The 18,454-nt window shown below is 40.1% G+C and overlaps 2 protein-coding genes across 2 annotated transcripts in view; one reads left to right on the top strand and one right to left on the bottom strand.

Annotated features, from left to right (window-relative positions):
- hcn2b (hyperpolarization activated cyclic nucleotide-gated potassium channel 2b) overlaps window positions 1–2,092 on the top strand; it is a gene marked incomplete at both ends in the record, with an annotated part of 44,512 nt that extends 42,420 nt beyond the window's left edge. Inside the window, one exon of the mRNA XM_079244815.1 lies at window positions 1,122–2,092. Within this exon, the coding sequence (XP_079100941.1) occupies window positions 1,122–2,092 (971 nt within the window). The remainder of the gene's footprint in view (window positions 1–1,121) is intronic.
- A 13,204-nt stretch (window positions 2,093–15,296) lies between these two features.
- Window positions 15,297–18,454, bottom strand: part of polrmt (polymerase (RNA) mitochondrial (DNA directed)) — a gene marked incomplete at its 5' end in the record, with an annotated part of 51,055 nt that continues 47,897 nt past the window's right edge. The window contains 2 exons of the mRNA XM_079245755.1: window positions 15,297–16,099; window positions 18,226–18,299. Of these exons, the coding sequence (XP_079101881.1) occupies window positions 16,050–16,099; window positions 18,226–18,299 (124 nt within the window). The 3' untranslated portion in view covers window positions 15,297–16,049. The remainder of the gene's footprint in view (window positions 16,100–18,225; window positions 18,300–18,454) is intronic.

Genomic DNA, 18,454 nt, shown 5'->3' with positions numbered 1-18,454 from the left:
GGATTAGTCCCGTCACCTGCTTTCTGGTGTCTTGTGCTAATCTCTGTCTCTATTCTCGAAAGTGAGAAGGAAATTGGGGCTCTGTTTACTTTTGAGAGAAAGTAGTACTAACTGTGAGTCTTCCACAGTCTGAGATTGCTAGACATCTGGAGGACATGTGACATGGCCTGCATATAAGTCATTAGGGACATTAAACCAAGGTATAAAGTAGCACGAAGGCATGTTAGGATGGCACAGATGGTTTAGTTTTGATTAGAATTCTTTTTTCTCCTGTCCAGACATTCCTCCAGCCCCTTGATGTATACTTCATGCTTTGTGCATTTGTTGGTGCATCAGAGGACATATTTCCCTCTCTGACCGCATTTTCAAATTTCTGGAGACATTACAGCCAGTAATTCCAATACGATGATGGCTCAGTGTTTTCCTCCTATGCCAGCAATTGCTGCCACAGTCAAGTCAACTGAAGTAACCCTTTCTGATGTGCGCATCTGCCTCTAAAGCAAAGGCCTCTGCATCCAGCTGTGCTTTGAGTGGATGAAGCTGGATCCTGTGCCCTGCAGGCAATTCTGGTTCCATCTTGTTGCACATACTAAACCTAAGCTGGCTTAGTTCTTTGAATCTGCCTGTATCGCCTCCGCGAGGCAAGCAGCTGGTCAGCGTTTTTCAGAGGCAGGGTGTCACAATAGGCGGGGCGTAGACTTCCTTTTCCAACAGGAGCTCTCTGTGTGAAGTTTTCCTGTTTCCTAATTCAGCAACAGATGTATCAGTTATCCCTTATGCTGCAGCTGGTGGTAAGGCGGGATCCTAAGATGATATACACATAATCCATGACATACTGTAGTTGTAATTGCATAAAGGAAAGAATCACTTTCTCCTTGGAAGGATGATACATTAAGAGCAACAAAGTAAACAATCATTTTGATATTCTTTCTGTTACATAACCCCTATTATGCTAAAACAGAAAGCAGAAAACTTCTGTCCCAATGTGTTTGTCTGTCGCTGAGTTCTGTTTGGATGGATAGTTTATATCCAAGAGTATGTCCAGCATGGCCGAGGGGCAAAGGAAAAGTGCAGTTATACCTTCAGCCACTCCTGTACCTTTTGTTTCTATGTCATTGCAGGCAAGAAGAACTCAATCCTGATGCACAAAGTTCAGCACGATCTCAACTCGGGAGTTTTCAACAACCGTGAGAATGAGATGATACAGGAGATTGTGAAATATGATCGGGAGATGGTTCAGCAGGTGGACGTGCCACGACCGCGAGCGATGTCCATGACGCCTCCTCTGCCTGGTGGGATCTTTACTCCTCCAGCTTCCACCAACCAATCCCGGGATTCAGCGATCGCCACGCTGCAACAGGCCGTTGCCATGAACTTCTGTCCCCCCATGCAAGGGAGCTCGGTGGGAGCAGGGACCCTGCAGTCTCCCAGGATGGTGAGGAGATTCCAGGTGATGCAGAGTGTATCCAGCCCTGTCTCAGCCTCTCCGTTGCAGTCCCAGCTCCTTGCATCTGGTGCCTTTGCTCCGGTCTTGTCCAGTCCCCCTGTCCAGAGCCCACTGGCTGTTGGAGGACGATCATTCCAGTATGGATCCAGTGCTCTGGCTGGTCCAATCTCAAGCTCCCAGCTCTCTCTGGCCCAGCAGCACATAGCCAGCCCTGCACATCGACCCAGCACACATAAGAGCACCCATTCCTTGCAACTTGGCAGCCTGAGCCAGGATGCCAGGGCACTGTCAGCCTCCCAGCCCTCACTGCCTCACGAAGGGCTGCAGCCAGGTGCCCCTAGTCCACCCCAGTCTACACGAGTCTCCTCCACTTCAATTGGACCCCCTCAAAATCAGTCAGGTCACACAAGTGTCCGAAGTGCTGTACCACACAGGGTGGTACTTCCTCACCAAATGTCAGTGGGGGCCTTCCCTGTTGCAGCGCTGCCTGGTTCTGCACATGGTTTTTCTGCTGGTACTGGGCTGCTAGCGGGAGGGATGGGAACAGGTCCGGGGGACTCAAGACTACCCAAGAAGGACTCTATAGTGAGCCTTCCTGAGACAGACCACATCAAAGTAAGATCCAGGCTTTCCTCAAACTTGTGATCTTTAACTTTTTCTGGACCCAACCCAATGAGGAGCATGATGCCAGGAACATGTTTCTCTTCTCTTCCCCAGTATGACTATCGAACGTGTGAATGTTGAGTAAACGGCGAGTACTTGAGATGAAACAGTTCAAACACAAAAAAAGAGTCTGTGTGATGGTGTTTGAAACTGCAGAGGTGTTTCTACTCACAGATGTAGTTGCACAAATCAGTAGTGGTAATGTAGCTTCTTTCACAACATAGTCAGCAACATATGCTTCATTATCCTCTCATTCTTCTCTATTAATGCAAACTTGGGCGGATGGGACTTAAAGACATTCAGGGACCTGCTTCAGATATCAGAGGTTGGCACTTTAATGGGATTTAACTACAGCATCTTTATGATGCACAAGCTGCAAACAACTGTCTCCATAAAAACAGGATAATTGTGGTGTGATTAAAGGTGGGCTGTTTTTGGTTTTTCTGGTATCCTTAACAACAGATCATACAAACATATTAGTCACTGCACTCATTAACTGACAGATAAAACAAAAGGAACTCTGGTAACCTTTGAGTCAAGTAATATTTTCCCCTTTCTCTTAATCTCCATGGTTTATTTTTCAAATCTTCCCTTTTTCCGATCGCTCATACATAAATAAATAAGTGACACCCAGGTTTTGAAGATCCTATATAATGAATATCCTTCATACTGGAATTCCAACCTCAAGGCAAATTGTCTGGTTCTGGATAAGCCCTCAATTTCTACGGCAGGTGTTAGCGAGTTTGTTGAATTTAAAGTTGCATTAATCATTTACTTTCATCATAATGGATCAAGAAGATTCAGAGTTGAGTGTCAATTCTCTATACAGCGAATCACCTAATTTTTGCTCATTGCTTTTGCTCAAAAGCACAAAATGTGGCACAAAGAACACTTTAACATCGTTCTTTCTACTTTCAGCAGAAAGCTGTTTTAGCTTAAAATGTTTCTGGAAATTACAACAAATTATAAACAAGCTTGCGACTCTTATAATGATAGTCAAACATTTTTCATCATAAACATACCAAAGCTCATTGGGGTGGTCAGAAAAATGACTTCATCTTCAACTCATGCTGGTGAATATAAATTAGGTCAAAATGAGGAAAATGTACGTTTTATTCTATCTTTTGCCTTTAGAGCCTATAAAGGATTGATTCCACTTTAAGATCCACAAATAAATATGAAGCAATTCATGCACCATACACTCTATGACACTATTTGACTGGATCTTTTGAACTGTAAATCACGGCCAGTAACAGTAACATTTTAATGATAAAGTTCCCATTCCCATCATCAAAATGTGATTTTTTTTTCCTAAACCCTGGGCTTTTCCTTTAGCTGTAGTTTGGGCGATGTGTCATTATGCCAAAGTCAATTCACATAAATAATGAAACTCCAGCAGAGCTCAGCCCTGCTGTTAATGCCACAGTTTTGATCTACAGCCAAGGACAGCGCGGATACTTTCCAGGACGTTTATTGCAGTGTGCTTCTGTCATTGATGCCTCGGTAAGAGTTCATTGGACGCTGCTGATTTGTGTCCAAAAGCATTAAGAAGGAGACCCTTTTCTCCTGGACCTAACATTCTAGTCACCTCATCTCACTAATGCCTGAACCATTACTGGGTAATGAGAGTGAAAATTGGAATCCCTTGGGCCCGTTTGGAACCGTTATTATCCTCCTTCAGCTGGATTTTATTATACAGCTCCAATAATGAGTTCCTCTCATATGATCATTTTGCATTTTCATTTTGTTTGGTTTCTGCTTCAGCGTCCACCTTGAGAGTTTTAAAGTGGACAAAGTTGATAGTTTATAAGCATTTTCATACAGTGATTTCGAGGTCCATTGTGTTTGTGTTTTATGCCCAAATCATGCTCCTCCTGGAGCTTATTGTCGACTCAAACATAATTAACACAGGCTTTTTATGAGGGTAAAGTTTTACTTCATTGTACTTGGTGTTCAGGAGTTACTTTCACTCGACAGAAAATGCACTTAAATAAGTGTTTTGATGGTTGATAAAGTGGAAGAAAAAGGAGAAACAAGTAAGTGGTTTCATTGTAAAAATGTTAAAAATGTTCAAGATCAAATTCAAATCACTATGATGTAGCAGTAACCTGTAGCGACATAAAAGAAAACCTGAAATTTAAATAAAACCCAAAAAATAAGAGTGAGACCAAAGCTCCAAAGCCTGCTTTTTAATAGGAATTTTTTTTTTTTTTATATGAATCCCTAACATGTTCACAGCAATGGCTTAATCCAGATCAGACATCAACAAACACACTTCTGTCAGTCATTTTGCCAGAATGTGATGTCCATGACACAAAGCAATAACAGTGAGTGGTAACTTTATGCAGACAATGATCTCTTTTATTCTTGAGGCGTCAGTGAAAGTGCAATACTTCTCTTTACATTGTCTTTTCTTCATTTTACTTAGAATTAGTTCTAAATATGTTTTTTTTCTGCAAGTATTCAAATTAAAACCACAATCTTTGCTAGAGCAAGGATTTTCACGGTTATTTCTGTGTAAACATGTGAACCAGACTTATTTATGTAGCCTAATTCACGTTAACTGTAAACCTGAAAAAGAACAATGTTTGGATAAGTATTCATATTTTAAATTGACAGCGCATGTTATCATCTAGTATGAGTCAATAATACTTGAACATAATAATTAGAGAAAAAGAAAACTGATCTCAGAAGATTTTTTGCTTTTTTTCCCCGCAGTTGCTTCCAGAAACACCCAGAGTTTATATATAATCCTCATCCAGTCACTCTGAGGTCAGCATGGTTTCTCCTTTTGCCTAAACCTATCTGATACGCTCACAGCCAGGTACAGTAAACACAAGACAACGAAAATGCCGCTTTTAGATTCTTATTTTTCTTTAAGTGTTCTTGAGACTAATTAATGAAATGAACAGAACCTTTTCCTTCTTTTTGCAACTTTACAAACATGTTTAGTGTTATGTAAAAGCTATAAGAACTCAGCTGTTCAACTGTCAGTACACCCTCAAGGCTTTGGTAAGGATGGCATCTGTGCCACGCACACTCACATGCACGGTTTCAGCAACATTCATATGGGCGTCTGCACCTGTTAAGTTATGTGCTTATCTACTTACTTCTTAGTTTTTCTTTACAAAGCCTCGCTTTTCTTCTTCTTTTCTCTTTTTCTTCAATGCCACAGCTTCTCATGAAACATGCAGCATTTATATAATTTCATTTTTCTTCAGATGTGTCTGGGTTTTCAAAATTAAAGCATGACGACTGTTTGAAATGTTCATCCTTAAGGGCTGCTTGAATTGAACAAGGATGTAATTTGTAACCTAATGTCGCAGAGGTTTCACACCCTTAACGGCCAATAAGAACTATACAATACATGATGCACTTTTTTGGGGGGATACAGAACAGTATTATTCAGTATTTATTTATGTTCTTTACTTTTGTCCTCAGATCACAGACCTGTATGTCTGAGCAACTATATTCAAAAATACAATGACTCGCCTATTTTAAAGCCAAAACCAGTCTTTATCTTTCCACTGCAGACAAATGTTTTAACTTGCTAATGTGTCCCTCCTTTAAAACAAACAGATGATCTCAGGCAGTCATCCTCTGGGAAATCAGACCATACCAGTGCAGTCCACACGTTTCTGTGTCAGGGACCTGATTTTCTTTTACTGAGCCACTCTACAGCTGTCACATCCCATGATTGTGCATACTGAGTGCGTAGTAAAGACCGCAGACTCCACATACATGTTCAGAATGCTTTTTGGATGTATGTGTATGTGTGTGTGTGTGTGTGTGTGTGTGTGTGTGTGGCTACAAAGATGAAGCTCATCACAATGCAAACATCAATGTCACTAATATCCCACCGCAATACGTGTAAAAAGGAAGACCAGTAAATTGTATACAGTATGAATCCACTGCTTCCTGTTCGGGTGATTGCTTTGGGATTATCATGGCGGATAAACCTGAACAGGCTATGGGTTCATCGTTTAGCCTCTTTATAGAACCAGAACTGCTTGATGCAATAAAGACACGTGATGGTGAATGACTGTTAGTTGTGATTTCACTGCTCATGTTTCAGAATTTTGTCTCTTTGTCTTTTATTCAAGAGAAAGTAACTGGGAAATAAACTACTAACTAGGAAATGTAAAACATTTCTTTTGCAGGTTTTAGATACATTTTCTTTTACAAAAATGTCATGTCTTTCAATCCTTTCTGTAGTTTTTGCACCATTTATCCAGGTCCAATCGTGTAGACTCGCATTTCCTTCTAGAAAACTCCTCAGGACACACAAGTTCCGGTTGTGGGTTGAATGAGATGTCGCCCACATCGGATCACATCTCGTAGTGGAACACACTGGCATCTCAAGTGACGTGTCCAGAAGATCTTGTTAAAGTTTTTGTACATTGGAAACATAATTAAACTTTGTTTTTCAAATGGAAATGAAAACTTGTGGCTAAAATGTTAAGGCAAAGAAAAACTAAACGGCGTCCAAATCAATAACTCATGGAAGTGCAACGAGATAAGTTCACTGTGGGATGTAGGAAGGGATGGGCCACACCAAAATCCTTCCTTTTCATATAATAATATTAGTGTACTACATTTTCATTAATACAGATACTTATCATTCTTGCCACTTTTAGGAAATTCACACTATTTTCTGCATCAGCACAGTGGTTTGTCAATAATTAACCCTTTCATGTATGAATTAATAGAAGACAATGCAACTTTTTTATCTACAGACATATGTAATTAGACTTTTTTTGTTTATTACTGATAGTGACAATTTATCATAAATTATGATTTATTTTAATACATTCTATAAAATGTTCATAAAATAATATAAAATCATATTTATAACATGTAAATCTTCTATGAAATATAGCTGCATCATTTTCTTTTCCTATTTATCGCAAAGGCGAACTTGTGTAATTACATAATGTTCAATTATATAATTCATTCATTCATTCATTCATTATCCTAACCACTTAATCCAATCAAGGGTTGTGGGGAAGCTGGAGCCTATCCCAGCAGTCTTTGAGTGAAAGGCAGGGTACACCCTGGACAGCTCTCCAGTCCATCGCAGTCAATTATATCATATATTTATTTATTCTCCAGTGAGTGGAAATGTATTGGATGACCCGCTAACATCCACTGAAGTAGTTTATTTACAAAAACACCATCCTCATTCATGAATATGCAAGAAAAAAACGTGCAAATAAGTGTCCCACTCTATGACCACTATGCATGAAAAGGTTAACTGGCAGATGTTGAAGTATTAACTTCAGAGTATCAATATACTCATCCCTAGAAGAAATAACATCTTAGGGCACGAACTGCTAATTTCAACCAAATGAATACACCTAACCTTTCCTGAAACTATGGTGACCAAAATAAAGAAAAAACACAAAATACCTTTATCAGGTCCACTTTGTTTGTCCCTTCTGAACTACTGTAGGAACATAGTGAATGGGGGCAGAGCATGGTCCATCTTTTCATGTATTTGGAAGCTGTTTCTACATTAACTCAGCAACACTTATTTAATTCCACATTAAAAATCATTGGATTAACTTTGGTTTATTACAGCCTGGAATAAATGATCATTTCATCAGTAAAATACATTTAGATGTTTTAATTAGCTGAAATTTAATGTTAAAATAAGTCCTTAAACATTTTTACATCACATAAAGTTCACATCAGTCATATACTGTATATGCATTTTTTTACAACTGAAGAACGGCGGTGTTGCTGTGTGTTTCTGTACACAGTATATGGCAATACGCTGTGAGTGACAGGCTGAGCCCATCCACAATTGTTGGATAGTTTATTTAGTGTATAACTTTAGTAAACAATTGACAGGTAATACAAGTTTGTGCAAATAAAAGCTTTCGATTTATGTCCTTCATAGTTGGTGGAGTAAATGTCTCAGTTATCTTTAACTACCAGCAACTGTTGTGTTTGGTTGAGAACTTGGTGACAGAAAACTGCTTGGTTAAAAAGGAAACTAATAATATTTCTGAGGTTTGACTTGTTTTTGGTGGAAGAAAGGGCTCTTCTTTTGTTTCCGCAATGAACAGCTATTAGCATGTTAGTGTCACATAAAAACAGCTACTTCCGGAAACGTCACTTTAATAAAATTGTTTCGGAGCATTATTTGGTATGCAGACTTCACTTTTTCCACACTGTATTTCTTTTTCAACCCCAACAGAAAACAGAAAGGTGCAACTAACTGTCTGACAAGGCAGGTCTTCACTTAAAATGCAGCTGCTGTTTTTCCATGAATCTCACCATTTGATAATTTTTCTCTGGCTGGTACCAAAGGGGGCAAATAGTGCAGACTTAATCATGACACGACAGGAAGTTCAGGCTTCTAGTTGTTTATCATTTTGTGATGTCTGATTTTCCAAACAGCTTCAACCTTTGATTTGAAGAAACAGTTTTTTTGTTTGTTTTTTTTAACTGGTGTGACTTCAACAAGAATCACTTAAAGCACTCCCAGCACTGCAGGGGATGGAAACAAATATCCTCCATGAAGTCATGTTAAGCCTGATTAGTGGAGCTATTTCATGGTAGCGGACAATCATAGCATTTATTTGTAACTGTAAATTATGAATCAGTATTGGAATAATTCTGCAATAATCAAAAAATAATCAAGAATGTAGTTGAATTGTCTACCTTAAGCCAGGGGCTTAAAAGTTAAATTTGTTGCATACAAATAAGAAGAGCTCTGTTTCAGAATTAATTAATTTACCAAAAACCAACGAGAAAAAAAAAAAAAAAAAACCTTTTATCTGAAATCAGTTACTAACTACTGTTTTATGAGTGAATTTATATATTTATTTTTTTCTGAATTCATGAGATAATTTGTGAACAAGTCAATGCTTTTCTGAATTACAAGATATTTAAACCTTCCACAATACTCGGCAAAGATGTTTGCTGCGATGAGTGGTGGGTCTCTGCTAAGGCTGTGATGATATGCTTTTGTCTCAATTCAATTCCATTTTTTTTTTTTTTTGGGTGCCAATTCAATTTAAATTGTGATTCTCACACTTCTTCAATATTCTTGGTTTTTGTAGATTAAAAACAAACAAAAAAAAATCTATAAAACTTCTTTTTGCTTGTCATTTTTCTTGATTTCAATTAGGAAAAAAACAACACAACAAGACAAGTAAAAAGATCAATAAGAATGACAAAAAATTTTATAGTGGAATAATTTTATTCATTTGAAAAAAGAAATCGATTTTTTAAACTAAAAAAATATATTTTAAAATTGTGAAGCAAAAAAATACAGATTTCCGATTTTTCAAATAGATTTTCCCACCCCTAGTCTCTGCAGTGTCAGTTTTCCCTACAGTCTTCACAACTGCTGCAAATGATGCTGATAGAAATGAAAACTACGTTGAATGACCTGGAGACAAGGGCCTTCAGGAAAACACAGGATATGATAACTTGATGTTTTCTTTGGGAATGACCAGGACAGATAGGATCAGGAAAAAACTACACCAGAGGGACCCAGCACAAGCTGTCTGGGGATTATCGAAAGCAAGGATGATGAATATAGATGTTAAAATTATCATAAAGGAAGCCTACAGAGGAAGACCGAAGAGCAGCTTTATGGATGGAGCAGCAAGTCATGGAGCTGTTGGTGTGAGAGAAGATGATGCAGATGATAGAGTTAGATGGAGGCAGATGAGATGCTGCGGCATCCCCTGAAAAGGAAAAGAAAAGGAGAAACGGAAATCAATTAATTTCAGACACTCATTGTCTATATTTAACACCCAGCAGTAGGCATGTAGTCAAGTATGCTCTTACTTCCATCGCTGAAACAAAATTCACACCTGAAGGTTTAGTTTTCACATGTTTTCTTCTCTGCTATCGTGATTTGAACAGGCTAACCCTCTGGGATTGCAGGTCACCGAAGAATTACTGTATAAGGTGCCAGGTGTGTGTGTTTGATAGTTGTTAATCAAGGCATCACTATCTGTCAGTCAAGATAAAGGTCAGAGCACCTCACACTGACATGCCTGACACACACATGCATACACACCTGCCAACACTGTATCACCTGTCTCTCTCTCCCCAGCACTACCAGTCCTTCCCCGCTGTGTTGCCTCCTGCTTCCTCTCCCCTGCTGTCGAAGAGTTCTGGCCCCATTTGCTCCCTCCAGGGCTGTCTGTGCTCGGCTTCCCTGCAAGTGCTGCTGAGTGCCAGGCTCTCATGACGCCACAGAGCAGCAGATACGCCGGGAGAGCCCAGGAGCCTGGCAAGGAAATCAAAGCCCCCCTCGGTGAGAGTGAGTGGTGAGGCTATCGAAAAGTGGCTTCCAGCTCTGGCATGTCTGGCAGACAGCGAGCAACACTTCTATTCTCTCCACATCCTCATGGTCTTGCTGCTGCAGTCATGCATCTGCTAAAAGCCCTGCAGATGTTGCATCACTCAGTAACACACAGTATATTTACATTATCAGCACAGATACAAGGGGTTATCTACACCACACCAGCCAGTGTTTGCCATAACTCTATACCGTATAATGCATGTCATCATCCTAACCTAAACAGGCAAACTATAGATGCTTTCCACTCACAGGGATCATTCCCAGTGGCCTTTCAGGTGGTCCTTTCCTCAGCCCCCTCCATTCCAACAGGAACCAGTGCAAACACACAGCACTCTAACATATGCCATGCAAATGACTGTATATTGTAAGTGGAAGGCTCTCTTTCAGCCTTTAAAGCATTTCAGTGCATTTAAATACATGACTGTGCATGTGCAGGGCTCAGTCAGGGATTTGTCCTTAGAGCATAAAATTTGCTTGCCTTTCAAAGATTTGTGTGGATCAGCTGTTATCGGAGTTTGGAGGTTCATTTTTCATCGTAATACCAAATCAGCTGGATAAACAATGTCAACTCTCCACAGCTGCTTTGTTCATGAAGGCAGGGAGATGTGGCAGAAAGCCCATGCACAGTAATGAGGACTTTCAGGCTATCTGAGAGTTAATTTAGTCACCACTTAGTAGACATGAAGTAGATTCTGGAAAAAGCAACATAAATGGTGTTTATATTCGTTAAAACATTGAAGAATGACAGTGTTCAAGAAGAAAAAATTTGATTGGTGCTGTAACATGTCCACCTGCAAAGCGTCTTTTACGCAGAAATCCTATGAAGTACAAAAACGTCTCACTTTAAAAGAGCACTGACTGACTGTAAAGTTAAATAAATAATGCAGGAACAGGTTGAGGAGCTCAGTCATCCAGGTGGGGTCAATATTTCTCTTGCTGTGAAGGAGCAAGTTGATGTGCTTCAGACATCTGGTCAGGATGCCTCCCAGGGAATTTGTTTGAGATATGACCTACTGGGATGACGCCTCAGGGAAGGCCAAGGACTTGCTGGAGGAATAAGGTCTCTTTGCAGGTATGGGACTACCCTGGAAGGGTTGGAGGTTGGCAGCTAATAATTTCCTAAGACCTTTCTATCCCCAGACTGCAAACCCATGAACCAGTCCCGTGTATCGTGAAGAATAGATTTAAAATAAACGGATGAAATAATGAAACATGAAGGCAGAGACTTTTGCACTTCTTGCGCAAATCAATAACTCAAATTTCCAGAAGCAGGAAATATTTACTTAGGATTTTAAATCAAGGTAAATTAAGAACTCAGTGAAAACTCAGCCTTAAAAAAACAAGAAAAAATATACAAAAATTAAGTAAATGTTGCTTAAAATATGATAAATTATCTGCCAACAGAACAAGAACATTTGGCTTGTCAAGACTTCCCAAAACAAGTAAAAACACTCTTAAAACAGGAGGAATTCTCTGACATAAAAACAAAGAATTATCTTCCCTTAAAAAAAAAAAAGCACATGTGTACTCAATTTAAAATTTTTAATCTTACTTAGATTTCAGTGTTTGCAGTGAAGAATCATAAGGAAGTGGTCTGAATCATTTTTGCCTCCTGCAAGATGCATCAGAGCTGAAGTTTTCTTAAATTTAAAAACACATCTACCCTCCAATCAGCACCTCCACGAGCACTAAAATCACTATCAACAGGGGGGCTACATGCTTATCTCTGGGGAGATGCCATAAAGGAAACTGTCTGACCACTTCCTGCTAGAAGATGCGTTCCATTAAAGCTTCAGACTTTTTGGAATCAACCCGAGAGAAACTGATACAGGCCCATCAGGCTGAACAGCATCGTCAATATTTGGATTCACTCCTCCGCCAAAGTCAGCTGCATCTTCAAACACACAATAGAAATCATTCCAGCAGAAACAGATGTACAGCAGTTTACTCCTGACCCGCCTTTCCCGCCAGCCTGTTCGCTATTTTAAGTGGTCCAAGTGTTTTAGAGCGAACTGACAGTCAGCCGTCCCTCTCTCCATCTGATATGAGTCACACCTACAGCGGCGGGTACGCCACTTAGACGGTCCATACATCCATCCACGAGCACTTCTTGGAGCTGCGCTGAGGTCAGGCTACATCCTTTTCCAAGCAGCAGTGTTGTGAAATGTGATATGCTGTAAGTGTGTGTGATTTTAAAAGCACATCACAGGAAAACTGCATCCTTGACAAATGTCTCCACGGGAGGAAAGAATCACGGAGCAGACGCCTGCTGGAAGGAGGCCTTGACTTGGTTTAGTAGAGAGAACAATTAGTTTATTTTATTTATTTCGTTAGTTTTATAAGTGAAGTTAAATAACAACAGATGGAAATAGTTTAAACAACATGTGGGCCTGTGCAGAATATTAACATGTGGAATATGTTGATTCAAACTTTAATGAGCTGCCTGATTTCTGACGTTGGGTTGGGGGGGGGGGGGGGGTAGGTTGAGCAGAAAAACGCAGACTTTACCTTCCATCTACCTCCTGCTCTTCAAGGGGTATCCCATGGCAACCCCAGGCTAGTTGAGACACAAAGTCCCTTCAGCATGTCCAGGGCCTTCCCTAGAGTCTTCTTCCAGTGGGACGTGACCTAGATAGAAAACCACTTCCCTCCCTTCATACTTCATTTATGTATAAAATATACAAATACCACACAAATACGCTGTGCAGTTAGTCCAGAATTCTTCTAACTGGGACCAGAAAACATGAGCACATCCCCCCGGTTTCAGCTTCTCTCCACTTGCTGCCTGTATGTTTTAGAATCGATTTTAAGATCTTATTGTTTGTTTTTAAGGCTTTAAATGGACTGGTCCTTCAATACATTACTGACTGCCTCCTAATTTACACCCCGGTGTGCAATTTGAGGTCCAGTCCCAGCTTGTGGTTCCTAAGATGAGACTAAAGACTGGAGGGGACAGGGAACTCTCCACTTTTATTGTCTGGCTTTTCACAGCGTGAGTTGTGTGGTCCTTCTGTCTTTTACTTGTTTTATTTGTTCTTTTTAGATATTTTATTGGGTATTTATTTTAAATTGTTTTACCTGTTCTTATCATTTTAATGACAATATTTTTTTTTTTTTAATTTTATCTTTATTTTGTGATGTTTGACTCATGATATTGATAGTGATATTTGAACATATGAGATGTGTAAATTATAAGACGGCTTTTTTAAAAAAAATTTTTTTTATTAATTCATTAGAACAAAATTGAGTGAATAAATATCAGTCACTGTCTTGCACTATTTTTTTAACCTGACCTCCAAAAAAAAAAAAAAAGCCAAAATCAAGAATTAACTATATGTCTGTTGTTTTAACGTGTGCTGGTGCAAACTTACTGTACTTACTGTATAAACAAAGCGCACCAGGGATTAGTTTGCATAATATTAGTTTGCACGATGCGAGAGGTACCTCACTCTATTTCTCTAATGTATTAATGTATAAAAATATGCCAATATTGCCGTCTCTAACTTATTTCTCCTTTTTTCCGCAGGTTTTCCTGAAAAAGTGCAGTTGTACATGTTGATCTGTCTTTCCTGTCAAATCCACCCCAACCAGTCGAGGCAGATGGCTGCCCTCCCTGAGCCGGGTTCTGCCGGAGGTTTTCTTCCTGTTAAAGGGGAGTTTTTTCCTTCCCACTGTCACCGTGTGCATGCTCAGGATGGGGGATTGGATCGAAGTCATGATTCGATGCAATCAGTTGGTTTCTATCACAGGATATGTATGAATTGGCTCGAAATGATGTGTATGTAAAGTGCTCTGTGACAACATTGTCGTGAAGAGGCGCTATACAAATAAAGCTGAATTGAATTGAGTAAATAATGTAACATCTCAGCCTAAAGCTGGTCTTTTCAACCACACTGTGGATAAGAGGGTTTGAACTATGACTTTAGTGACTTGGTTTAAAACCAGCTGCTCTAAACAGAGCTGTAAAGACAGGAAAGACTGTAAAGATCTCAGAAAACTGTGTCAACTCATTACACAAGGCAAATCTCCTCTATTGCCCAGACTTCAATTTGTTATTAATTACCCGGTACAAACGTAGTTTATCTCAACCCCCCCTTTCATAACCGTCTTTATGTGAAAGGAAATCAGGTCATACAATCAGCTTTAATCAGAAATGTTACATAAAAATGTCTTTTTCTACTATCTGACACAGAAAGCATCTTTAATATTAGCAGCTGGTGTTAAAAGAGAACAAAATGAGGAGTAAAAACACAGCTCATTGTAAAAATAAGCCAGATGATGATGGATTTTTCTTTGTAGAAGAATAATTTAACTGATCAGTCGCACCTCATGCACACTACAAAATACGAAGAGGCTCTTTGCGTGCATGTTGCAAATCATTTGAAAAACCTAGAATCTCATCATCGCATTATTTATGCCCCCTCAAAGATTATTTCCATTTCATTACACTGCCACTCAGCCAGCTTTGTTTGGCAGTGCCTACATCTGCCTTTGAACATCAACAACACCTTTTGTCTGAAACTGCTGTAACGTTTCCAGCAATGATCAGATAGCACTTCTGCTATTTTTACTTCTAGATGCAGCACTGGCCCAGAAAAATAAGATCGGAGTTGATTAGTGAAGCCTGCGAACCCTTTGTGATGCATCTAAAAGGAGGCCTTCATCTCACAATGCACTGCAGGATTAAAATATGCAGATAGAACTAAGTAACAGTCATCCCATTAAAGCGCGCTAATCACAACATCAGCTTCTCCTTTGACCTGAATGAAGACGGAAACAGTTTAAGAAAAAAAAGATTTATTTCAAAGCAAGTGTCAAGTGCTTTATGACTCCGAGAAGGTCGGAGTCAAGAGGACCCTCTCTCAGAAACCCCTGACTCATCTTTCCTCGCGTTTCTTTCACAGAGTTCAGTGGAGAGAATCACCTGTTCAGTAAAGCATAGCTTTCATTTCCTCTCAAACGCCTCTTTTTCCTTTTTTTTTTTTTTAAGGCTGACGTGCCGTTCAGCAAGTGACTGGATTGATGACTGTATGGGAACGTCCCACAGGTGGGTCAGCGATTCCTGGAGGTCTTTACAGCATAAAAATGAACATACATGCACAACCATACACACACATACATGAAAAAAAACAATAATTTGTAATTACAGTTGATTAGAAAAAGTTTCCTCTCAGTCTGTCTGAGTGTTTTTCTCAGTGATGGACGGGTTGACACAGTTCGCACAAGATTCGAGGTGACAAATACACTCTCACACACACACACACACACTGTAATCTAGTCAAAGCAACTGTAAGAGGTATTTCTTCTGTAATTGAAGTCTGAGTGCTTCCCATCCGATGCCGATGGCTTCATTTTTCGCCTGGATGCGTACCCCACCCACCTTTTCCATCAGAACGCAAGTCTGTTATAATCAGCCAAGTTCACTGTGTGGAAACGTCTCCAGCAGCTGCAGCCGGTCGGCGGACAAGGAGCCAGGCAGGGCGCGGCTAGATCAATGTCCTCGTGTCTGCAGGAGGCAAAGCTGGTTGGGAATCTCAGGCCTGCAGCCTCCCCTGCTGCACTCTGTCAATTCCACTCAAATTTTTCTGCCGCCTCGCCCTCATGAGCCTCTCAGCTGAAGAAGTAAGTGGATTCTTTCACCCGCTGGAGATCAAAATCACCTGGAGAGGCAAGAGACAAAGTGTCAGACCAAGTTTGAGTCAGTGGACAGAGGTTACAGACCATCAATTATGCAGCTCCAGATTCCTCCTACTATTACGAGGTAGCTGTGGTGGGAAGAAACTTGGCAGAAACCAGCCAGTATGGCCCTGGAATAAAGATTCAGTCACCAATGGGAACTATAGGAAGCAAATCATTTATTTCTAGAAATGATTAAACCTTTATGTTTGAGTGATGTCACACGCTGAACAATTAATCAACGGAATATCTGAACAATTAAGACCAAAGACTCCCGCTTTAAGACAACAAAATATCATATTTAGCCACGTTGAGCGGCTTTTACAACAAGCTTATCAGTTCACTGTGTTTGCTTGCCAACATTTCCAACTCCACACATTCATTTAGCTGGTGTTTGACTATAAACCAATCTGTAAGACATGCTGAGAGTTTGAACTTTGTGGTTTTGCAAGATAAATAATTAGAGAGTCATCAAAGCGTTTCTAAGACAGATGAAGATTTAGATTTCTGTTTGGTCTAAAGTGTTGGCATGACCAATGGAGATAATCTCTAACTATTCATGTCAAGTGTTGCCTCTGTTTAATGTCTTCAAGTATTGGATATGACATCTATACGTTGAAAAAGCTTTATATATTCCAGCACAAGATGACATGAACAACAGTGCATCATTTCTACGACTGATGACAACAGAGGAAATGACACGTCTGTGAAAATACGCAGCACTTTGGCTTCAGGTATCATTTTTACAACAAGGTAAAACTCAGAAGCAAGAGTTTCTTTTTAATAAGCCGCTGGCCTTTAGTTTCAGTGACCATCAGAACATTCTCTGTGAACTTTAATACAGCATTTGAGAAGTCATTTTAGCGCGAGGTGCTGTCCAGCAGTCCTCAGTGCTTTGCCTTGTTTGCTCTTCGTCTGTCTGACAGCTGAGTTCACCAGCAGGAGCCGCAGCGTGAATTATTGAGTAAAGACTTTTAAAATGTGAAGACTGAAAAGTTTAAAGTAGCAAACAAAATGTTGACATAAGCACTTTAACCCAATTCCACATAACAGGTTGTATTGATACAGAAAATTGAAGTCTGTTGTTAATTTTCCCTCAATAACATGCAGCTGACATTAGTACCAGCAGCAGGAGGATCAAATCAGCAGTGTTTACTTTTTTCTTTCTATGAGAATATGTGTTATTTTAGCAACACACGGACTGATGTGTGTGTGACATGCCTTCATTTGTATCACATTAAACTCTGAGGATATGCAGGATGATTACAGTGTTTTTATGATGGTATTTTGTAAAAACCACAGTGTTTTGTTTCCTTTCCAACCTTTATTTTTAAACCTCAGCTAATCTTCTGAATGACACCTTGACACCATCCTGATCCATCCATTTTAATAATAATTCCAGATCATTTGTTGTAAAGAATAAATGGATTTAAGTCCACATTCTGTGGGTCAGCCTATAAACAAGTGGACTTTCAGGGTCACCCTCTTGAGATGCACACCTGACTGGTCTCAGCAACATAAGCTGATTATGCAAGTGAGGAACACAATTAACATTAATCAATTTACACAAGCCAGCTGTCGGTGCCAAGCAAACGGTACAAATGGAGACGGAGAGAAAGGGTTGCATAACAGCAAAGCCCGCATCCACCTGACCGATGGACAGAGTGAGGCATCGCCTCTGCTCAGCATGTCTGTGCGACAAGACGACGCCCCTCCAGGCATGAGCTGACCAAATTCAATATTTTACTCTTTAATTGAGAAGAAAAACCAAATCCTGACAACAGATTGAAGACAAGGAGTAGATCTAGAAAAAGCTAAAACATTTAACTGCACAGGAAAATAGTTCCTTCCTCTGTCAGCTACAACGTTAACCTCAAAGTTCTTACAGGCATAAACGAGCAGCCCAATTAGAAGAAAAACTATCTGCTTTGCTCCCTTTCCCAAGCGAGAGCCACATCACACACACGCGCGCGCGCGCACACACACACACACACACACACACACACACACACACACACACACACACACACACACACACACACACACACACACACACACACACACACACACACACACACACACACACACACACACACACACACACACTGACCTGTCTGGGGCACTTTGGCTAGCAGCAACATCAGCCTCCTGTACTCCTGATATTTCTTGCTCTTGGCTTCAGTCCTGCCACACAGGAGGAAAGTAGAAACATAAAAACTGGAAGGACTTCAGGAACACATTGGAGTGTGTGTTGGTGTTCAGCATGAAGTGCAAAAGAACTGCTGCAGGCTTGTATGAAGGACTTACATGTGAGCATGTTGCTTAAAACTGGCTGTTTA

The sequence above is a fragment of the Telmatherina bonti genome (genome assembly GCF_933228915.1).
Source record: "Telmatherina bonti genome assembly, chromosome: 8".
NCBI classification, from domain to species: domain Eukaryota; kingdom Metazoa; phylum Chordata; class Actinopteri; order Atheriniformes; family Telmatherinidae; genus Telmatherina; species Telmatherina bonti.
Note: the sequence above shows the minus strand (reverse complement) of the source record. Positions and strands in the feature narration are given on the sequence as shown.